The sequence below is a fragment of the Tachypleus tridentatus genome, chromosome 12 (assembly GCF_004210375.1).
Source record: "Tachypleus tridentatus isolate NWPU-2018 chromosome 12, ASM421037v1, whole genome shotgun sequence".
NCBI classification, from domain to species: Eukaryota; Metazoa; Arthropoda; class Merostomata; order Xiphosura; family Limulidae; genus Tachypleus; species Tachypleus tridentatus.
The window spans coordinates 130,582,483-130,609,782 of NC_134836.1; the positions used below are offsets into that span (position 1 = coordinate 130,582,483).

General features: G+C 33.6%; 1 protein-coding gene across 1 annotated transcript in view; it reads right to left on the reverse strand.

Annotated features, from left to right (window-relative positions):
* The window catches only part of LOC143235791 (uncharacterized), a 66,384-nt gene that overhangs the window by 13,435 nt on the left and 25,649 nt on the right, over positions 1-27,300 (reverse strand). The window contains exon 2 of the mRNA XM_076473992.1: positions 24,100-24,648. Coding sequence (XP_076330107.1) covers positions 24,100-24,648 — 549 coding nt within the window. The remainder of the gene's footprint in view (positions 1-24,099; positions 24,649-27,300) is intronic.

The following is a 27,300-nucleotide window of genomic DNA, read 5'->3' on the forward strand; positions in this document are numbered from 1 at the left end:
TTTATCTACAACATATCTTGGTTATAAACGTTACATTTATCTAAAACATACCTTTGTTATGAACGTTATCTTTATCTACAACATGCCTTGGTTATGAGTTACCTTTATCTACAACATACCTTGGTTGTGAACGTTACCTTTATCTACATCATACCTTGGTTATGAGTTACCTTTATCTACAACATATCTTGGTTATAAACGTTACCTTTATCTACAACATACCTTGGTTATGAACGTTACCTTTATCTACAACATACCTTGGATATGAGTTACCTTTATCTACAACATTCCTTGGTTATGAATGTTATCTTTATCTACAACATACCTTGGTTATGAGTTACCTTTATCTACAACATACCTTGGTTATGAGCGTTACCATTATCTGCAACATACCTTGGTTATGAACGTTACCTTTATCTACAACATACCTTGGTTATGAACGTTACCTTTATCTACAACATGCCTTGGTTATGAACGTTACCTTTATCTACAACATGCCTTGGTTATGAACGTTACCTTTATCTACAACATACCTTGGTTATGAACGTTACCTTTATCTACAACATACCTTGGTTATGAACGTTACCTTTATCTACATCATACCTTGGTTTGTGAACGTTACCTTTATCTACATCATACCTTGGTTATGAGTTACCTTTATCTACAACATATCTTGGTTATAAACGTTACCTTTATCTACAACATACCTCGGTTATGAACGTTACCTTTATCTACAACATACCTTGGTTATGAGTTATCTTTATCTACAACATACCTTGGTTATGAGTTACCTTTATCTACAACATGCCTTGGTTATGAACGTTACCTTTATCTACAACATACCTTGGTTATGAACGTTACCTTTATCTACATCATACCTTGGTTGTGAACGTTACCTTTATCTACATCATACCTTGGTTATGAGTTACCTTTATCTACAACATATCTTGGTTATAAACGTTACATTTATCTACAACATACCTTTGTTATGAACGTTATCTTTATCTACAACATGCCTTGGTTATGAGTTACCTTTATCTACAACATACCTTGGTTGTGAACGTTACCTTTATCTACATCATACCTTGGTTATGAACGTTACCTTTATCTACAACATACCTTGTTTATGAACGTTACCTTTATCTACAACATACCTTGGATATGAGTTACGTTTATCTACAACATGCCTTGGTTATGAATGTTATCTTTATCTACAACATACCTTGGTTATGAACGTTACCTTTATCTACAACATACCTTGGTTATAAACGTTACCTTTATCTACAACATACCTTGGTTATGAACGTTAACTTTATCTACAACATACCTTGGTTATGAGCGTTACCTTTATCTACAACATGCCTTGGTTATGAACGTTACCTTTATCTACAACATGCCTTGGTTATGAACGTTACCTTTATCTACAACATACCTTGGTTATGAACGTTACCTTTATCTACAACATAACTTGGTTATGAACGTTACCTTTATCTACATCATACCTTGGTTGTGAACGTTACCTTTATCTACATCATACCTTGGTTATGAGTTACCTTTATCTACAACATATCTTGGTTATAAACGTTACCTTTATCTACAACATACCTCGGTTATGAACGTTACCTTTATCTACAACATACCTTGGTTATGAGTTATCTTTATCTACAACATACCTTGGTTATGAGTTACCTTTATCTACAACATGCCTTGGTTATGAACGTTACCTTTATCTACAACATACCTTGGTTATGAACGTTACCTTTATCTACATCATACCTTGGTTGTGAACGTTACCTTTATCTACATCATACCTTGGTTATGAGTTACCTTTATCTACAACATATCTTGGTTATAAACGTTACATTTATCTACAACATACCTTTGTTATGAACGTTATCTTTATCTACAACATGCCTTGGTTATGAGTTACCTTTATCTACAACATACCTTGGTTGTGAACGTTACCTTTATCTACATCATACCTTGGTTATGAACGTTACCTTTATCTACAACATACCTTGTTTATGAACGTTACCTTTATCTACAACATACCTTGGATATGAGTTACGTTTATCTACAACATGCCTTGGTTATGAATGTTATCTTTATCTACAACATACCTTGGTTATGAACGTTACCTTTATCTACAACATACCTTGGTTATGAACGTTACCTTTATCTACAACATACCTTGGTTATGAACGTTAACTTTATCTACAACATACCTTGGTTATGAGCGTTACCTTTATCTACAACATGCCTTGGTTATGAACGTTACCTTTATCTACAACATGCCTTGGTTATGAACGTTACCTTTATCTACAACATACCTTGGTTATGAACGTTACCTTTATCTACAACATAACTTGGTTATGAACGTTACCTTTATCTACATCATACCTTGGTTGTGAACGTTACCTTTATCTACATCATACCTTGGTTATGAGTTACCTTTATCTACAACATATCTTGGTTATAAACGTTACCTTTATCTACAACATACCTCGGTTATGAACGTTACCTTTATCTACAACATACCTTGGTTATGAGTTATCTTTATCTACAACATACCTTGGTTATGAGTTACCTTTATCTACAACATGCCTTGGTTATGAACGTTACCTTTATCTACAACATACCTTGGTTATGAACGTTACCTTTATCTACATCATACCTTGGTTGTGAACGTTACCTTTATCTACATCATACCTTGGTTATGAACGTTACCTTTATCTACAACATACCTTGGTTATAAACGTTACATTTATCTAAAACATACCTTTGTTATGAACGTTATCTTTATCTACAACATGCCTTGGTTATGAGTTACCTTTATCTACAACATACCTTGGTTGTGAACGTTACCTTTATCTACATCATACCTTGGTTATGAGTTACCTTTATCTACAACATATCTTGGTTATAAACGTTACCTTTATCTACAACATACCTTGGTTATGAACGTTACCTTTATCTACAACATACCTTGGATATGAGTTACCTTTATCTACAACATTCCTTGGTTATGAATGTTATCTTTATCTACAACATACCTTGGTTATGAGTTACCTTTATCTACAACATACCTTGGTTATGAGCGTTACCATTATCTGCAACATACCTTGGTTATGAACGTTACCTTTATCTACAACATACCTTGGTTATGAACGTTACCTTTATCTACAACATGCCTTGGTTATGAACGTTACCTTTATCTACAACATGCCTTGGTTATGAACGTTACCTTTATCTACAACATACCTTGGTTATGAACGTTACCTTTATCTACAACATACCTTGGTTATGAACGTTACCTTTATCTACATCATACCTTGGTTGTGAACGTTACCTTTATCTACATCATACCTTGGTTATGAGTTACCTTTATCTACAACATATCTTGGTTATAAACGTTACCTTTATCTACAACATACCTCGGTTATGAACGTTACCTTTATCTACAACATACCTTGGTTATGAGTTATCTTTATCTACAACATACCTTGGTTATGAGTTACCTTTATCTACAACATGCCTTGGTTATGAACGTTACCTTTATCTACAACATACCTTGGTTATGAACGTTACCTTTATCTACATCATACCTTGGTTGTGAACGTTACCTTTATCTACATCATACCTTGGTTATGAGTTACCTTTATCTACAACATATCTTGGTTATAAACGTTACATTTATCTACAACATACCTTGGATATGAGTTACCTTTATCTACAACATTCCTTGGTTATGAATGTTATCTTTATCTACAACATACCTTGGTTATGAGTTACCTTTATCTACAACATACCTTGGTTATGAGCGTTACCTTTATCTGCAACATACCTTGGTTATGAACGTTACCTTTATCTACAACATACCTTGGTTATGAACGTTACCTTTATCTACAACATGCCTTGGTTATGAACGTTACCTTTATCTACAACATGCCTTGGTTATGAACGTTACCTTTATCTACAACATACCTTGGTTATGAACGTTACCTTTATCTACAACATAACTTGGTTATGAACGTTACCTTTATCTACATCATACCTTGGTTATGAGTTACCTTTATCTACAACATATCTTGGTTATAAACGTTACCTTTATCTACAACATACCTTGGTTACGAACGTTACCTTTATCTACAACATACCTTGGTTATGAGTTATCTTTATCTACAACATACCTTGATTATGAACGTTACCTTTATCTACATCATACCTTGGTTGTGAACGTTACCTTTATCTACATCATACCTTGGTTATGAGTTACCTTTATCTACAACATATCTTGGTTATAAACGTTACCTTTATCTACATCATACCTTGGTTATGAACGTTACCTTTATCTACAACATGCCTTGGTTATGAATGTTATCTTTATGTACAACATACCTTGGTTATGAGTTAGCTTTATCTACATCATACCTTGGTTATGAGTTACCTTTATCTACAACATACCTTGGTTATGAGTTACCTTTATCTACAACATACCTTGGTTATGAGCGTTACATTTATCTACAACATACCTTGGTTATGAACGTTACATTTATCTACAACATACATTGGTTATGAACGTTACCTTTATCTACAACATTCCATGGTTATGAACGTTACCTTTATCTACATCATACCTTAGTTATGAACGTTACCTTTATCTACAACATACCTTGGATATGAGTTACCTTTATCTACAACATTCCTTGGTTATGAATGTTATCTTTATCTACAACATACCTTGGTTATGAGTTACCTTTATCTACAACATACCTTGGTTATGAGCGTTACCTTTATCTGCAACATACCTTGGTTATGAACGTTACCTTTATCTACAACATACCTTGGTTATGAACGTTACCTTTATCTACAACATGCCTTGGTTATGAACGTTACCTTTATCTGCAACATGCCTTGGTTATGAACGTTACCTTTATCTACAACATACCTTGGTTATGAACGTTACCTTTATCTACAACATAACTTGGTTATGAACGTTACCTTTATCTACATCATACCTTGGTTGTGAACGTTACCTTTATCTACATCATACCTTGGTTATGAGTTACCTTTATCTACAACATATCTTGGTTATAAACGTTACCTTTATCTACAACATACCTCGGTTATGAACGTTACCTTTATCTACAACATACCTTGGTTAAGAGTTATCTTTATCTACAACATACCTTGGTTATGAGTTAACTTTATCTACAACATGCCTTGGTTATGAACGTTACCTTTATCTACAACATACCTTGGTTATGAACGTTACCTTTATCTACATCATACCTTGGTTGTGAACGTTACCTTTATCTACATCATACCTTGGTTATGAGTTACCTTTATCTACAACATATCTTGGTTATAAACGTTACATTTATCTAAAACATACCTTTGTTATGAACGTTATCTTTATCTACAACATGCCTTGGTTATGAGTTACCTTTATCTACAACATACCTTGGTTGTGAACGTTACCTTTATCTACATCATACCTTGGTTATGAGTTACCTTTATCTACAACATATCTTGGTTATAAACGTTACCTTTATCTACAACATACCTTGGTTATGAACGTTACCTTTATCTACAACATACCTTGGATATGAGGTTACCTTTATCTACAACATTCCTTGGTTATGAATGTTATCTTTATCTACAACATACCTTGGTTATGAGTTACCTTTATCTACAACATACCTTGGTTATGAGGCGTTACCATTATCTGCAACATACCTTGGTTATGAACGTTACCTTTATCTACAACATACCTTGGTTATGAACGTTACCTTTATCTACAACATGCCTTGGTTATGAACGTTACCTTTATCTACAACATGCCTTGGTTATGAACGTTACCTTTATCTACAACATACCTTGGTTATGAACGTTACCTTTATCTACAACATACCTTGGTTATGAACGTTACCTTTATCTACATCATACCTTGGTTGTGAACGTTACCTTTATCTACATCATACCTTGGTTATGGGTTACCTTTATCTACAACATATCTTGGTTATAAACGTTACCTTTATCTACAACATACCTTGGTTATGAACGTTACCTTTATCTACATCATACCTTGGTTGTGAACGTTACCTTTATCTACATCATACCTTGGTTATGAGTTACCTTTATCTACAACATATCTTGGTTATAAACGTTACATTTATCTACAACATACCTTTGTTATGAACGTTATCTTTATCTACAACATGCCTTGGTTATGAGTTACCTTTATCTACAACATACCTTGGTTGTGAACGTTACCTTTATCTACATCATACCTTGGTTATGAACGTTACCTTTATCTACAACATACCTTGTTTATGAACGTTACCTTTATCTACAACATACCTTGGATATCAGTTACGTTTATCTACAACATGCCTTGGTTATGAATGTTATCTTTATCTACAACATACCTTGGTTATGAACGTTACCTTTATCTACAACATACCTTGGTTATGAACGTTACCTTTATCTACAACATACCTTGGTTATGAACGTTAACTTTATCTACAACATACCTTGGTTATGAGCGTTACCTTTATCTACAACATACCTTGGTTATGAGTTACGTTTATCTACAACATGCCTTGGTTATGAATGTTATCTTTATCTACAACATACCTTGGTTATGAACGTTACCTTTATGTACAACATACCTTGGTTATGAGTTAGCATTATCTACAACATGCCTTGGTTATGAACGTTACCTTTATCTACAACATACCTTGGTTATGAACGTTACCTTTATCTACATCATACCTTGGTTGTGAACGTTACCTTTATCTACATCATACCTTGGTTATGAGTTACCTTTATCTACAACATATCTTGGTTATAAACGTTACATTTATCTACAACATACCTTTGTTATCAACGTTACCTTTATCTACAACATGCCTTGGTTATGAGTTACCTTTATCTACAACATACCTTGGTTGTGAACGTTACCTTTATCTACATCATACCTTGGTTATGAGTTACCTTTATCTACAACATATCTTGGTTATAAACGTTACCTTTATCTACAACATACCTTGGTTACGAACGTTACCTTTATCTACAACATACCTTGGTTATGAGTTATCTTTATCTACAACATACCTTGGTTATGAGTTACCTTTATCTACAACATACCTTGGTTATGAATGTTATCTTTATCTACAACATACCTTGGTTATGAACGTTACCTTTATCTACAACATACCTTGGTTTTGAGCGTTACCTTTATCTACAACATACCTTGATTATGAACGTTACATTTATCTACAACATACCTTGATTATGAACGTTACATTTATCTACAACATACCTTGGTTATGAGCGTTACCTTTATCTACAACATACCTTGGTTATGAACGTTACCTTTATCTACAACATACCTTGGTTATGAACGTTACCTTTATCTACAACATACCTTGGTTATGAACGTTACCTTTATCTACAACATGCCTTGGTTATGAATGTTATCTTTATGTACAACATACCTTGGTTATGAGTTAGCTTTATCTACATCATACCTTGATTATGAGTTACCTTTATCTACAACATACCTTAGTTATGAACGTTACCTTTATCTACAACATACCTTGGATATGAGTTACGTTTATCTACAACATGCCTTGGTTATGAATGTTATCTTTATCTACAACATACCTTGGTTATGAACGTTACCTTTATCTACAACATACCTTGGTTATGAACGTTACCTTTATCTACAACATACCTTGGTTATGAACGTTAACTTTATCTACAACATACCTTGGTTATGAGCGTTACCTTTATCTACAACATACCTTGGTTATGAGTTACGTTTATCTACAACATGCCTTGGTTATGAAAGTTATCTTTATCTACAACATACCTTGGTTATGAACGTTACCTTTATGTACAACATACCTTGGTTATGAGTTAGCTTTATCTACATCATACCTTGGTTATGAGTTACCTTTATCTACAACATACCTTGGTTATGAGCGTTACATTTATCTACAACATACCTTGGTTATGAACGTTACGTTTATCTACAACATGCCTTGGTTATGAATGTTATCTTTATCTACAACATACCTTGGTTATGAACGTTACCTTTATCTACAACATACCTTGGTTATGAACGTTACATTTATTTACAACATGCCTTGGTTATGAATGTTATCTTTATCTACAACATACCTTGGTTATGAACGTTACCTTTATCTACAACATACCTTGGTTATGAACGTTACATTTATTTACAACATGCCTTGGTTATGAATGTTACCTTTATCTACAACATACCTTGGATATGAGTTACCTTTATCTACAACATGCCTTGGTTATGAATGTTATCTTTATCTACATCATACCTTGGTTATGAACGTTACCTTTATCTACAACATACCATGATTATGAACGTTACCTTTATCTACATCATACCTTGGTTGTGAACGTTACCTTTATCTACATCATACCTTGGATATGAGTTACCTTTATCTACAACATTCCTTGGTTATGAATGTTATCTTTATCTACAACATACCTTGGTTATGAGTTACCTTTATCTACAACATACCTTGGTTATGAGCGTTACCTTTATCTGCAACATACCTTGGTTATGAACGTTACCTTTATCTACAACATACCTTGGTTATGAACGTTACCTTTATCTACAACATGCCTTGGTTATGAACGTTACCTTTATCTACAACATACCTTGGTTATGAACGTTACCTTTATCTACATCATACCTTGGTTGTGAACGTTACCTTTATCTACATCATACCTTGGTTTTGAGTTACCTTTATCTACAACATATCTTGGTTATGAGCGTTACCATTATCTGCAACATACCTTGGTTATGAACGTTACCTTTATCTACAACATACCTTGGTTATGAACGTTACCTTTATCTACAACATGCCTTGGTTATGAACGTTACCTTTATCTACAACATGCCTTGGTTATGAACGTTACCTTTATCTACAACATACCTTGGTTATGAACGTTACCTTTATCTACAACATACCTTGGTTATGAACGTTACCTTTATCTACATCATACCTTGGTTGTGAACGTTACCTTTATCTACATCATACCTTGGTTATGAGTTACCTTTATCTACAACATATCTTGGTTATAAACGTTACCTTTATCTACAACATACCTCGGTTATGAACGTTACCTTTATCTACAACATACCTTGGTTATGAGTTATCTTTATCTACAACATACCTTGGTTATGAGTTACCTTTATCTACAACATGCCTTGGTTATGAACGTTACCTTTATCTACAACATACCTTGGTTATGAACGTTACCTTTATCTACATCATACCTTGGTTGTGAACGTTACCTTTATCTACATCATACCTTGGTTATGAGTTACCTTTATCTACAACATATCTTGGTTATAAACGTTACATTTATCTACAACATACCTTTGTTATGAACGTTATCTTTATCTACAACATGCCTTGGTTATGAGTTACCTTTATCTACAACATACCTTGGTTGTGAACGTTACCTTTATCTACATCATACCTTGGTTATGAACGTTACCTTTATCTACAACATACCTTGTTTATGAACGTTACCTTTATCTACAACATACCTTGGATATCAGTTACGTTTATCTACAACATGCCTTGGTTATGAATGTTATCTTTATCTACAACATACCTTGGTTATGAACGTTACCTTTATCTACAACATACCTTGGTTATGAACGTTACCTTTATCTACAACATACCTTGGTTATGAACGTTAACTTTATCTACAACATACCTTGGTTATGAGCGTTACCTTTATCTACAACATACCTTGGTTATGAGTTACGTTTATCTACAACATGCCTTGGTTATGAATGTTATCTTTATCTACAACATACCTTGGTTATGAACGTTACCTTTATGTACAACATACCTTGGTTATGAGTTAGCATTATCTACAACATGCCTTGGTTATGAACGTTACCTTTATCTACAACATACCTTGGTTATGAACGTTACCTTTATCTACATCATACCTTGGTTGTGAACGTTACCTTTATCTACATCATACCTTGGTTATGAGTTACCTTTATCTACAACATATCTTGGTTATAAACGTTACATTTATCTACAACATACCTTTGTTATCAACGTTACCTTTATCTACAACATGCCTTGGTTATGAGTTACCTTTATCTACAACATACCTTGGTTGTGAACGTTACCTTTATCTACATCATACCTTGGTTATGAGTTACCTTTATCTACAACATATCTTGGTTATAAACGTTACCTTTATCTACAACATACCTTGGTTACGAACGTTACCTTTATCTACAACATACCTTGGTTATGAGTTATCTTTATCTACAACATACCTTGGTTATGAGTTACCTTTATCTACAACATACCTTGGTTATGAATGTTATCTTTATCTACAACATACCTTGGTTATGAACGTTACCTTTATCTACAACATACCTTGGTTTTGAGCGTTACCTTTATCTACAACATACCTTGATTATGAACGTTACATTTATCTACAACATACCTTGATTATGAACGTTACATTTATCTACAACATACCTTGGTTATGAGCGTTACCTTTATCTACAACATACCTTGGTTATGAACGTTACCTTTATCTACAACATACCTTGGTTATGAACGTTACCTTTATCTACAACATACCTTGGTTATGAACGTTACCTTTATCTACAACATACCTTGGTTATGAACGTTACCTTTATCTACAACATGCCTTGGTTATGAATGTTATCTTTATGTACAACATACCTTGGTTATGAGTTAGCTTTATCTACATCATACCTTGATTATGAGTTAGCTTTATCTACATCATACCTTGATTATGAGTTACCTTTATCTACAACATACCTTAGTTATGAACGTTACCTTTATCTACAACATACCTTGGATATGAGTTACGTTTATCTACAACATGCCTTGGTTATGAATGTTATCTTTATCTACAACATACCTTGGTTATGAACGTTACCTTTATCTACAACATACCTTGGTTATGAACGTTACCTTTATCTACAACATACCTTGGTTATGAACGTTAACTTTATCTACAACATACCTTGGTTATGAGCGTTACCTTTATCTACAACATACCTTGGTTATGAGTTACGTTTATCTACAACATGCCTTGGTTATGAAAGTTATCTTTATCTACAACATACCTTGGTTATGAACGTTACCTTTATGTACAACATACCTTGGTTATGAGTTAGCTTTATCTACATCATACCTTGGTTATGAGTTACCTTTATCTACAACATACCTTGGTTATGAGCGTTACATTTATCTACAACATACCTTGGTTATGAACGTTACGTTTATCTACAACATGCCTTGGTTATGAATGTTATCTTTATCTACAACATACCTTGGTTATGAACGTTACCTTTATCTACAACATACCTTGGTTATGAACGTTACATTTATTTACAACATGCCTTGGTTATGAATGTTACCTTTATCTACAACATACCTTGGATATGAGTTACCTTTATCTACAACATGCCTTGGTTATGAATGTTATCTTTATCTACATCATACCTTGGTTATGAACGTTACCTTTATCTACAACATACCATGATTATGAACGTTACCTTTATCTACATCATACCTTGGTTGTGAACGTTACCTTTATCTACATCATACCTTGGATATGAGTTACCTTTATCTACAACATTCCTTGGTTATGAATGTTATCTTTATCTACAACATACCTTGGTTATGAGTTACCTTTATCTACAACATACCTTGGTTATGAGCGTTACCTTTATCTGCAACATACCTTGGTTATGAACGTTACCTTTATCTACAACATACCTTGGTTATGAACGTTACCTTTATCTACAACATGCCTTGGTTATGAACGTTACCTTTATCTACAACATACCTTGGTTATGAACGTTACCTTTATCTACATCATACCTTGGTTGTGAACGTTACCTTTATCTACATCATACCTTGGTTTTGAGTTACCTTTATCTACAACATATCTTGGTTATAAACGTTACCTTTATCTACAACATACCTCGGTTATGAACGTTACCTTTATCTACAACATACCTTGGTTATGAGTTATCTTTATCTACAACATACCTTGGTTATGAGTTACCTTTATCTACAACATGCCTTGGTTATGAATGTTATCTTTATCTACATCATACCTTTGTTATCAACGTTATCTTTATCTACAACATGCCTTGGTTATGAGTTACCTTTATCTACAACATACCTTGGTTGTGAACGTTACCTTTATCTACATCATACCTTGGTTATGAGCGTTACCTTTATCTACAACATACCTTGGTTATGAACGTTACCTTTATCTACAACATACCTTGGTTATGAACGTTACCTTTATCTACAACATACCTTGGTTATGAACGTTACCTTTATCTACAACATGCCTTGGTTATGAATGTTATCTTTATGTACAACATACCTTGGTTATGAGTTAGCTTTATCTACATCATACCTTGATTATGAGTTACCTTTATCTACAACATACCTTAGTTATCAACGTTACCTTTATCTACAACATAACTTGGATATGAGTTACCTTTATCTACAACATTCCTTGGTTATAAACGTTACCTTTATCTACAACATACCTCGGTTATGAACGTTACCTTTATCTACAACATACCTTGGTTATGAGTTACCTTTATCTACAACATGCCTTGGTTATGAACGTTACCTTTATCTACAACATACCTTGGTTATGAACGTTACCTTTATCTACATCATACCTTGGTTGTGAACGTTACCTTTATCTACATCATACCTTGGTTATGAGTTACCTTTATCTACAACATATCTTGGTTATAAACGTTACATTTATCTACAACATACCTTGGTTATGAACGTTAACTTTATCTACAACATACCTTGGTTATGAGCGTTACCTTTATCTACAACATACCTTGGTTATGAGTTACGTTTATCTACAACATGCCTTGGTTATGAATGTTATCTTTATCTACAACATACCTTGGTTATGAACGTTACCTTTATGTACAACATACCTTGGTTATGAGTTAGCTTTATCTACATCATACCTTGGTTATGAGTTACCTTTATCTACAACATACCTTGGTTATGAGCGTTACATTTATCTACAACATACCTTGGTTATGAACGTTACGTTTATCTACAACATGCCTTGGTTAGGAATGTTATCTTTATCTACAACATACCTTGGTTATGAACGTTACCTTTATCTACAACATACCTTGGTTATGAACGTTACATTTATTTACAACATGCCTTGGTTATGAATGTTACCTTTATCTACAACATACCTTGGATATGAGTTACCTTTATCTACAACATGCCTTGGTTATGAATGTTATCTTTATCTACATCATACCTTGGTTATGAACGTTACCTTTATCTACAACATACCTTGATTATGAACGTTACCTTTATCTACATCATACCTTGGTTGTGAACGTTACCTTTATCTACATCATACCTTGGATATGAGTTACCTTTATCTACAACATTCCTTGGTTATGAATGTTATCTTTATCTACAACATACCTTGGTTATGAACGTTACCTTTATCTACAACATGCCTTGGTTATGAACGTTACCTTTATCTACAACATACCTTGGTTATGAACGTTACCTTTATCTACATCATACCTTGGTTGTGAACGTTACCTTTATCTACATCATACCTTGGTTTTGAGTTACCTTTATCTGCAACATATCTTGGTTATAAACGTTACCTTTATCTACAACATACCTCGGTTATGAACGTTACCTTTATCTACAACATACCTTGGTTATGAGTTATCTTTATCTACAACATACCTTGGTTATGAGTTACCTTTATCTACAACATGCCTTGGTTATGAACGTTACCTTTATCTACAACATACCTTGGTTATGAACGTTACCTTTATCTACATCATACCTTGGTTGTGAACGTTACCTTTATCTACATCATACCTTGGTTATGAGTTACCTTTATCTACAACATATCTTGGTTATAAACGTTACATTTATCTACAACATACCTTTGTTATCAACGTTATCTTTATCTACAACATGCCTTGGTTATGAGTTACCTTTATCTACAACATACCTTGGTTGTGAACGTTACCTTTATCTACATCATACCTTGGTTATGAGTTACCTTTATCTACAACATATCTTGGTTATAAACGTTACCTTTATCTACAACATACCTTGGTTACGAACGTTACCTTTATCTACAACATACCTTGGTTATGAGTTATCTTTATCTACAACATACCTTGGTTATGAGTTACCTTTATCTACAACATACCTTGGTTATGAATGTTATCTTTATCTACAAGATACCTTGGTTATGAACGTTACCTTTATCTACAACATACCTTGGTTTTGAGCGTTACCTTTATCTACAACATACCTTGATTATGAACGTTACATTTATCTACAACATGCCTTGGTTATGAACGTTACCTTTATCTACAACATACCTTGGTTATGAACGTTACCTTTATCTACATCATACCTTGGTTATGAACGTTACCTTTATCTACAACATACCTTGGTTATGAACGTTACCTTTATCTACAACATACCTTGGATATGAGTTACCTTTATCTACAACATGCCTTGGTTATGAATGTTATCTTTATGTACAACATACCTTGGTTATGAGTTAGCTTTATCTACATCATACCTTGGTTATGAGTTACCTTTATCTACAACATACCTTGGTTATGAGCGTTACATTTATCTACAACATACCTTGGTTATGAACGTTACATTTATCTACAACATACATTGGTTATGAACGTTACCTTTATCTACAACATACCATGGTTATGAACGTTACCTTTATCTACATCATACCTTAGTTATGAACGTTACCTTTATCTACAACATACCTTGGATATGAGTTACCTTTATCTACAACATTCCTTGGTTATGAATGTTATCTTTATCTACAACATACCTTGGTTATGAGTTACCTTTATCTACAACATACCTTGGTTATGAGCGTTACCTTTATCTGCAACATACCTTGGTTATGAACGTTACCTTTATCTACAACATACCTTGGTTATGAACGTTACCTTTATCTACAACATGCCTTGGTTATGAACGTTACCTTTATCTACAACATACCTTGGTTATGAACGTTACCTTTATCTACAACATACCCTTGTTATGAACGTTACCTTTATCTACATCATACCTTGGTTGTGAACGTTACCTTTATCTACATCATACCTTGGTTTTGAGTTACCTTTATCTACAACATATCTTGGTTATAAACGTTACCTTTATCTACAACATACCTCGGTTATGAACGTTACCTTTATCTACAACATACCTTGGTTATGAGTTATCTTTATCTACAACATACCTTGGTTATGAGTTACCTTTATCTACAACATGCCTTGGTTATGAACGTTACCTTTATCTACAACATACCTTGGTTATGAACGTTACCTTTATCTACATCATACCTTGGTTGTGAACGTTACCTTTATCTACATCATACCTTGGTTATGAGTTACCTTTATCTACAACATATCTTGGTTATAAACGTTACATTTATCTACAACATACCTTTGTTATGAACGTTACCTTTATCTACAACATGCCTTGGTTATGAGTTACCTTTATCTACAACATACCTTGGTTGTGAACGTTACCTTTATCTACATCATACCTTGGTTATGAGTTACCTTTATCTACAACATATCTTGGTTATAAACGTTTCCTTTATCTACAACATACCTTGGTTACGAACGTTACCTTTATCTACAACATACCTTGGTTATGAGTTATCTTTATCTACAACATACCTTGGTTATGAGTTACCTTTATCTACAACATACCTTGGTTATGAATGTTATCTTTATCTACAACATACCTTGGTTATGAACGTTACCTTTATCTACAACATACCTTGGTTTTGAGCGTTACCTTTATCTACAACATACCATGGTTATGAACGTTACCTTTATCTACATCATACCTTAGTTATGAACGTTACCTTTATCTACAACATACCTTGGATATGAGTTACCTTTATCTACAACATTCCTTGGTTATGAATGTTATCTTTATCTACAACATACCTTGGTTATGAGTTACCTTTATCTACAACATACCTTGGTTATGAGCGTTACCTTTATCTGCAACATACCTTGGTTATGAACGTTACCTTTATCTACAACATACCTTGGTTATGAACGTTACCTTTATCTACAACATACCTTGGTTATGAACGTTACCTTTATCTACAACATGCCTTGGTTATGAACGTTACCTTTATCTACAACATACCTTGGTTATGAACGTTACCTTTATCTACAACATACCTTGGTTATGAACGTTACCTTTATCTACATCATACCTTGGTTGTGAACGTTACCTTTATCTACATCATACCTTGGTTTTGAGTTACCTTTATCTACAACATATCTTGGTTATAAACGTTACCTTTATCTACAACATACCTCGGTTATGAACGTTACCTTTATCTACAACATACCTTGGTTATGAACGTTACCTTTATCTACAACATACCTTGGTTATGAACGTTACCTTTATCTACATCATACCTTGGTTGTGAACGTTACCTTTATCTACATCATACCTTGGTTATGAGTTACCTTTATCTACAACATATCTTGGTTATAAACGTTACATTTATCTACAACATACCTTTGTTATGAACGTTATCTTTATCTACAACATGCCTTGGTTATGAGTTACCTTTATCTACAACATAGCTTGGTTGTGAACGTTACCTTTATCTACATCATACCTTGGTTATGAACGTTACCTTTATCTACAACATACCTTGTTTATGAACGTTACCTTTATCTACAACATACCTTGGATATGAGTTACGTTTATCGACAACATGCCTTGGTTATGAATGTTATCTTTATCTACAACATACCTTGGTTATGAACGTTACCTTTATCTACAACATACCTTGGTTATGAATGTTACCTTTATCTACAACATACCTTGGTTATGAACGTTATCTTTATCTACAACATGCCTTGGTTATGAGTTACCTTTATCTACAACATACCTTGGTTGTGAACGTTACCTTTATCTACATCATACCTTGGTTATGAGTTACCTTTATCTACAACATATCTTGGTTATAAACGTTACCTTTATCTACAACATACCTTGGTTATGAACGTTACCTTTATCTACAACATACCTTGGTTATGAGTTATCTTTATCTACAACATACCTTGGTTATGAGTTACCTTTATCTACAACATACCTTGGTTATGAACGTTACCTTTATCTACAACATACCTTGGTTATGAACGTTACCTTTATCTACAACATACCTTGTTTATGAACGTTACCTTTATCTACAACATACCTTGGATATGAGTTACGTTTATCTACAACATGCCTTGGTTATGAATGTTATCTTTATCTACAACATACCTTGGTTATGAACGTTACCTTTATCTACAACATACCTTGGTTATGAACGTTACCTTTATCTACAACATACCTTGGTTATGAACGTTAACTTTATCTACAACATACCTTGGTTATGAGCGTTACCTTTATCTACAACATACCTTGGTTATGAGTTACGTTTATCTACAACATGCCTTGGTTATGAATGTTATCTTTGTCTACAACATACCTTGGTTATGAACGTTACCTTTATGTACAACATACCTTGGTTATGAGTTAGCTTTATCTACATCATACCTTGGTTATGAGTTACCTTTATCTACAACATACCTTGGTTATGAGCGTTACATTTATCTACAACATACCTTGGTTATGAACGTTACGTTTATCTACAACATGCCTTGGTTATGAATGTTATCTTTATCTACAACATACCTTGGTTATGAACGTTACCTTTATCTACAACATACCTTGGTTATGAACGTTACATTTATTTACAACATGCCTTGGTTATGAATGTTACCTTTATCTACAACATACCTTGGATATGAGTTACCTTTATCTACAACATGCCTTGGTTATGAATGTTATCTTTATCTACATCATACCTTGGTTATGAACGTTACCTTTATCTACAACATACCTTGATTATGAACGTTACCTTTATCTACATCATACCTTGGTTGTGAACGTTACCTTTATCTACATCATACCTTGGTTATGAGTTACCTTTATCTACAACATATCTTGGTTATAAACGTTACCTTTATCTACAACATATCTTGGTTATAAACGTTACCTTTATCTACAACATACCTTGGTTATGAACGTTACCTTTATCTACAACATACCTTGGTTATGAACGTTACCTTTATCTACAACATACCTTGGATATGAGTTACCTTTATCTACAACATGCCTTGGTTATGAATGTTATCTTTATGTACAACATACCTTGGTTATGAGTTAGCTTTATCTACATCATACCTTGGTTATGAGTTACCTTTATCTACAACATACCTTGGTTATGAGTTACCTTTATCTACAACATACCTTGGTTATGAGCGTTACATTTATCTACAACATACCTTCGTTATGAACGTTACATTTATCTACAACATACATTGGTTATGAACGTTACCTTTATCTACAACATACCTTGGTTATGAGTTACCTTTATCTACAACATACCTTGGTTATGAGCGTTACCTTTATCTGCAACATACCTTGGTTATGAACGTTACCTTTATCTACAACATACCTTGGTTATGAGCGTTACCTTTATCTGCAACATACCTTGGTTATGAACGTTACCTTTATCTACAACATACCTTGGTTATGAGCGTTACCTTTATCTGCAACATACCTTGGTTATGAACGTTACCTTTATCTACAACATACCTTGGTTATGAGCGTTACCTTTATCTGCAACATACCTTGGTTATGAACGTTACCTTTATCTACAACATACCTTGGTTATGAACGTTACATTTATCTACAACATGCCTTGGTTATGAACGTTACCTTTATCTACAACATACCTTGGTTATGAACGTTACCTTTATCTACAACATACCTTGGTTATGAACGTTACCTTTATCTACATCATACCTTGGTTGTGAACGTTACCTTTATCTACATCATACCTTGGTTATGAGTTACCTTTATCTACAACATATCTTGGTTATAAACGTTACCTTTATCTACAACATACCTCGGTTATGAACGTTACCTTTATCTACAACATACCTTGGTTATGAGTTACCTTTATCTACAACATGCCTTGGTTATGAACGTTACCTTTATCTACAACATACCTTGGTTATGAACGTTACCTTTATCTACATCATACCTTGGTTGTGAACGTTACCTTTATCTACATCATACCTTGGTTATGAGTTACCTTTATCTACAACATATCTTGGTTATAAACGTTACATTTATCTACAACATACCTTTGTTATGAACGTTATCTTTATCTACAACATGCCTTGGTTATGAGTTACCTTTATCTACAACATACCTTGGTTGTGAACGTTACCTTTATCTACATCATACCTTGGTTATGAGTTACCTTTATCTACAACATATCTTGGTTATAAACGTTACCTTTATCTACAACATACCTTGGTTATGAGTTACCTTTATCTACAACATACCTTGGTTATGAACGTTACCTTTATCTACAACATACCTTGGTTATGAACGTTACCTTTATCTACAACATACCTTGGTTATGAACGTTACCTTTATCTACAACATACCTTGGATATGAACGTTACATTTGTATAAAACATATCTTGGTTATGAATGTTACCTGGTTTTCTAACCACAGTATATTATATAACTCGTGACCTCACATCACGAATCCGTTGTTTAAAGTTGGTTTTCGACCATTACACATAAAGAATAAGTTAAATAATATGCAGTAATTCAAGACATTATAAAGCATTATATATAGATAACTAGAATCTGATCCTCCGACAGGTAGTATTGAAGCTTTGTTTTAAGACAGTTGTTTATTCTTAAACAGTACTTGCAACATCTTTGAGTTTACGATACCTTTTTAACTAAGATTCTGTTCTCTACCGAACATCCTGATGTGAAAGATGTTTGTTAAACCTTATCTAACAACAGCCACTTCCTCAGGTTTTCAGTACGACGTGAGTGTGTCTCCTGTCAGTAACTCAGTACGACGTGAGTGTGTCAACTGTCAGTAAATCAGTACGACGTGAGTGCGTCTCCTGTCAGTAACTCAGTACGACGTGAGTGTGTCAATTGTCAGTAAATCAGTACGACGTGAGTGTGTCAACTGTCAGTAACTCAGTACGACGTGAGTGTGTCAACTGTCAGTAAATCAGTACGACGTGAGTGTGTCTCCTGTCAGTAACTCAGTACGACGTGAGTGTGTCTACTGACAGTAACTCAGTACGACGTGAGTGTGTCAACTGACAGTAAATCAGTACGACGTGTGTCTACTGTCAGTAAATCAGTACGACGTGAGTGTGTCTACTGTCAGTAAATCAGTACGACGTGAATGTGTCTACTGTCAGTAAATCAGTACGACGTGTGTGTGTATGTTGTCTTATTTTTCATCCTAACTGTATTTGGTTCGTGTGACGTACGATTCTGGTTAGACGGAGTTTTCAAATATTTATGAATAAAAACAGTTAAATTATATGTTTAAACAGTAATCACGGTGGTAAATAAGGTTTGTGCTGGTATAAAAATATCAAACACTACGTAAAACAAACTTAAACGTTTTTATCTGGATATTCTGGAATCCTGCACAAGAAGTTGAAAAACGAATCTGTGACGTAAGGTCGAATGTTTCCTGTGATTCGCTGAGTCTTCTGCTGAGAACTGTAGTACCGCCCACTGAAGGCTCGTCAGCAATACAGGAAAGCCTCTTATAATGACGTGTATTCAATCAGTTTTTAATAATTGCGTTGTTAATTCACTTTCCAAATACTAGATGTCAGGAATTGTTTTGTGTATATAAACGATCATCACTGCAACACCACACTAACTTTTGCAGTTGATGTACACAATATCCACTAACCTTACAGAATACGCATCACATGTTATTATACATCGATCTTGCAGTATATACATATGTAAAATCTCCATTCTAAAAGCATATACGTATGTAAATTACTGTATTCTTCAGAAATTTGTGATACATACAAGTCGCAGCTGTCGTGAGAGGGATGTAACACCAATATAATACCTAATGAACATCAGAAACAGTTTCTGTACACTTCTGACTTCTGGAAGCAATTGAGCTTTTTGGTAGCACAACGAATGTTTTTTTTTTTATATTCTGTTTAAAAATGCTATATATTAATCGTATCAGTACGCTATCTAAATGACTCGAATCAACATTCACTGATTACTGATACCTTACACGATCATCTTAAGACATCCCGGTGTGGGTCCGATCCTCTCTCATAATTACTGTTCTAGGGCACCCGAGGTTCGCTTCTTCTTTGTGGGTATTTGGGTATGTTGGATTTTAGATACCTAGGAGGGTCAGGTGCACAAGACCTCTTCCTCCATCCTTAACTTTAATGTCGGCTACTATTATGTTGTTGTAGTGCTGTAGGGCCAGTGTAACCCACATTTTTATATGCAAAACGGCTCGTTTGGGTTGAGAAATATTTTACATAGAAGAGCGAACAACGTTTCGACCTTCTATGTAAAATATTCTCAACAAACAACTTTTTGCATATAAATTTCTCAACAAGTGGGTTTCTCGACATCACTGAGTGTAACCCACAGTTCTCGGACCTTTTCAGGACAATGTCCATTTATTTTCATGAGTTGCCGGTTTTTATTTTCCTCTTTTATATTTCTTCGTTATTATTAATTTTTATTTTATTTTTAAATATATTTATATATATTTAACGAAAAATATATATATATAAAGCTATGATTGTTATACCAGTTCTAAACGTCCAGTGCGTGGTGGCCAGCTTGATTTATATTTCTTAAATATATATTTATAGGAGAGAGGTACTTAGGACTATGCTCATCATGTATGTAGATCACACAATAAATCATTTTTATGTCTGTTTTTATTAAAATAATTCAGTGCATTATACAAAAGTCTAACAGATATTGTTTCTATATTTACATACTTGTACATGAATGTGGGTGTAGTACTACGTGGTACAAGCTGAAGTTAAGATTGAATTTTGTATTTTTTGTAGTTTGTACGAGGCCTGTTCAAACAATACGCGGACTGACGTCATAAAACAAAATGTACTTTATTTAGAAGTTACAGGTCTGGGACCCCTTCAAGGTACTCTCCTCCCCAACGCACACACTTATCCCAACGGTGTTTCCACTAGTTGAAACAGTACTGGTACGCTTCTTTTGTAATGTCCTCCAGCTCCTTCGTCGCAGTTGCCTTAATCTCGGGAATCGTCTCAAATCTTCTTCCTTTCAAGGGTCTTTTGAGTTTGGGGAACAAGAAAAAATCGCAAGGAGCAAGGTCAGGTGAGTAGGGGGGGTGAGGAAGAACAGTGATCGAGTGTTTGTCCAAAAACTCACGAGTTCTGAGGCACAAACTTCGCAGCAACGCGGTGCATCTTCAATGTTTCGGTCAAAATCTCGTAACAAGATCCAACTGATATCCCACACTCTTCAGCAAGCTCCCTGACAGTCAGACGTCGATTTGCCCGCACCAGGGTGTTGATTTTGTCGACGTGTGGGTCGTCAGTTGACGTGGAAGGACGTCCAGGATGCTCATCATCTTCAATGGACTGTCGACCATCCTTAAAACGTTCATGCCACTTGAAACATGCCGTACGCTTCATAGTATCATCACCGTAAGCCGTGTTAAGCATAGCAAAAGTTTCAGTTGCAGATTTTCCAAGTTTAACACAAAATTTCACAGCAAGTCGTTGCTCGTTCAGGTCATTCATTCTGAAATCCGCCAAACGAAAAAATCGCACTTCACTTAAAACCGCGTAGCTAATACACAAATGAAGATATCTGCAATCGGGAAATGGCGTCGTAATCAGCTGATCTGTGCGAACCTAGCGACACCAAGCGGATTCCCCTGGAACCAACTGGAGCCGCGCAATTCAAACAGTCCGCGTATTTTTTGAACAGCCCTCGTATAACTGTTTTTGTGTTATGTTTATCCAGGCAGGACATCCGTATTCTATTATAGGTCTAATGTATGTTTTGTAGATTTTTATTATATTATCAGGTGATGTACCTTGATTTTTACCCGATAGGCGTATTGCATAATTTGCTCTTTTCCATATTCTAATCAGGATATTGTTAGTATGCTGTATCCACGTTAATTTGGTATCATAAGACAATCCTGAACATTTAACAGAAGTAGCAGTCAGTAAAAGTGATCCGTTCATGTATAACTTTGATGGATCTTTTTTCAGTTTATTTAATCTACTGAATAATATAACTTGGGTTTTCGGAATATTTATTTTAATTCTATATTTCTGGTAGTATTCTTCTATATTATTCATGACTGGTTGGAGGTTTGTCGTTGTTATTGAAGGAGTGGGGGCACTTTTCCAGACCGCTACATTGTGATGCAAATTCTGATGCAAAACCTAAGTTTGACCTAAGGTTATTGTTTGTTTGCTTGCTTTTTGAATTTCACGCAAAGCTTCTCGAGGGCTATCTGCGCTAGCCGTCCATAATTTAGCAATGTAAGAGTACAGGAGAGGCAATTCTTGGGCTACTCTTTTACCAACGAATAGTGGAATTGACCATAAAATTATAACTCCCCCCACGGTGCGACAGGGATCAGAACCTGCGACCCTCAGATTACGAGTCGAGTGCCTTAACCACCTGGCCATGCCGGCCCTTTATTGATGAAACAATTAACATCAGAACATGTTTTACATATTTATACAGTTAACCACCTGGCCATGCCGGGCCTTTATTGATGAAATAAGTTCAACGTGTTAACTTCCATTTTTCGTCAGGTCTGATCAAAATAGACAACTGGTTAGTATATTAGGTAGAAAAGGTGGAATCACGAAACAGGATTATTGGCAGAATTATAACACCAGAGGAATGTTCATAAATAAAGAGTCAACTGTTTCAGCTGAACCTAGACCTCTTACTCTACCCGTTCCTTTGATAAGACAATAACGTATTTTAAGTGTAATTTTTTACTTACCTTGGAAAAGACGTCAGTGGCGATTGAATTAGACCGGTTACGAAACCTTTCAATAACCTTCGAAACGGGTCCACTTTTACTCTCGGACCCCGACGCTTGTTTGCGGTATTCTCCTCGTGAAAATGGGTCTGAAGAGTTTGAAGCAATAGAAGATCCGAGAGACACCTGTAACTGGGAAAGAGCTTGTGTCGGTGAATTACCGCCTCCTGGTGAAGAGGAAAATGTATTCTGCATAGAGTTTTTTATTGTTGTTAAAATGGCGGGTGTTTGCCATTTACTGTCAGATTTTGAACGAGGCCGAAAGGCTTCAAATATGGCTAACTTCCTTGAAGGACTAACTCCCGAAAGTACATCGTCCCCAGAGGGGCGTCTTGAACGACTGGGGATCAGGCCCTCACGATGTGTGTACATCTTTGAAGTTCCACCAGAGAGTGACCGAATTCGATCCTGAGCAACCACAGTTTTAGATTTAAGATACGTGTCATCGGAAGATGTCATTTCATCAAAATCTTCTGTGATTATTGTGGGTAAGACAATGGACGGAATACCCTAGAAATACAAGTTAACAGTAACCACTGCAATATTCTGTTATCATTATAATATAAGACAATTAAATTATAAATACAAATTATAGTCAACCTTAAAGGTTTTAGCCCATCCAGGTTAACATCAATTATTTGTTTTATTTACAAATAACAATAGTTCATTTTATCATCTTAAAAAATATCATAGTTTGTTCTAGTTAACCAAAAATAATCTTTTAGTATTAAAATACAATAATTGCAGTTATAGTAATTTGATCTATAAAGTATGACACATGTTTGTTGCTAAATAAAATAAATGTTTATGTGCCTTCTTTTTAAATATTGGAATTTTTAAAATTTTCACCAATGTATTCTATTAAGATAAACATATTTATTGTTCGTAAGACATCTTTTGCTCTTTAAAGACAATGATATTCCACATATTAATTAATTTCTCACGGGAAAGACTTTTTGTAAAATGTCTTTTTATGAACCGTTTTATTTTTATTATTTTATATTTGTTTCAACATTATTCTCTAGTGAAACAATTGGTTTCGGTATGCTCGAGCCACACTCCATCTCATATCAATATTTTATACAACTAAAGAATATTTAACATCTAGATGACTGACAAGTTATTCGAATAAAAGGTTTTAATGAACACAAACCTTAAGTGTTTTGCCAAATTCTCAACACATGTTTTTTTCAGTTAAAGTTATCAATATCTAAGGTACACAACTTATCACGTGGAATGGAACCTTGGATTTTAACGTTCTAATCTGTAAGCCTAAGTATTTCACAAAACCACTCTATTTATATTTGCGAATTTTTTTAGATTACTGGTTATAAACTCATTGTTATTAATATAAGTTAAAAATTATTTTTAATTATATTCTTTTATATATTTAAACCAAAATTATATATTTTTGTATTAGTTATATTAATATTCAATTTGTTCTCCAAAACCCAATTTTCTACTGGTTGAAAATCGTTTATATTTCTTCAACATTAGTATAGCTAAATGTTAATACCATAACACCAAAAACAGTTATTTTACGAGTTATATTTATGTATATTTTATTATATTCCCATCAGAACAATTATTTATTTATATTTAATATATATTAATCCTTCATATTCTAACAATGCCCATCTTATATAATCACAATGTAACAAATGCCTTTTCTAAACCTAAAAATACAATGATATTCAATAGTTCACTTGATATTCAATATTTCACTTGATATTCAATAGTTCACTTGATATTTAATAGTTCACTTGATATTTAATAGTTCACTTGATATTCAATAGTTCACTTGATATTCAATAGTTCACTTGATATTTAATAGTTCACTTGATATTCAATAGTTCACTTGATATTCAATAGTTCACTTGATATTTAATATTTCACTTGATATTCAACAGTTCACTTGATATTCAATATTTCACTTGATATTGAATATTTCACTTGATATTTAATAGTTCACTTGATATTGAATATTTCACTTGATATTTAATAGTTCACTTGATATTCAATAGTTCCCTTGATATTTAATAGTTCACTTGATATTCAACAGTTCACTTGATATTTAATAGTTCACTTGATATTCAATAGTTCACTTGATATTTAATATTTCACTTGATATTTAATAGTTCACTTGATATTCAATATTCACTTGATATTCAATAGTTCACTGGATATTCAATAGTTCACTTGATATTTAATATTTCACTTGATATTCAACAGTTCATTTGATATTTAATATTTCACTTGATATTTAATAGTTCACTTGATATTCAACAGTTCACTTGATATTTAATATTTCACTTGATATTTAATAGTTCACTTGATATTCAATATTCACTTGATATTCAATAGTTCACTTGATATTCAATAGTTCACTTGATATTTAATATTTCACTTGATATTCAATAGTTCACTTGATATTTAATAGTTTACTGGATATTTAATAGTTCACTGGATATTCAGTAGTTCACTTGATATTGAATATTTCACTTGATATTGAATATTTCACTTGATATTTAATAGTTCACTTGATATTCAATAGTTCACTTGATATTCAATAGTTCACTTGATATTCAATAGTTCACTTGATATTTAATAGTTCACTTGATATTCAATAGTTCACTTGATATTTAATAGTTCACTGGATATTTAATAGTTCACTGGATATTTAATAGTTCACTGGATATTTAATAGTTCACTTGATATTTAATATTTCACTTGATATTTAATATTTCACTTGATATTTAATATTTCACTTGATATTCAAAAGTTCACTTGATATTTAATAGTTCACTTGATATTCAATAGTTCACTTGATATTTAATATTTCACTTGATATTCAATAGTTCTTCTATCGTATTTAGGTTTCTTTTATATTCATACTGATACTTAAGTAATTGTTTAAAATTTGATCAACCCGCTTTTCAAAATGTTCATGATAAAGATGTTAAATATCTTTCTCACATTAAAAATGTTTTACTCATTTTCTCACGATTCTTGGCTTTTCATTTCTATACTATATAAATATTAGTTATGAAAGTGATATATTCTATCTCTAACTTAAGTTTGCAGACATAGCGATATGCTTATGAACTTCCAGAGAAAGGTGGTAATAAAACTAAATGGATTGCTTAAAGATTACAGAGTAAT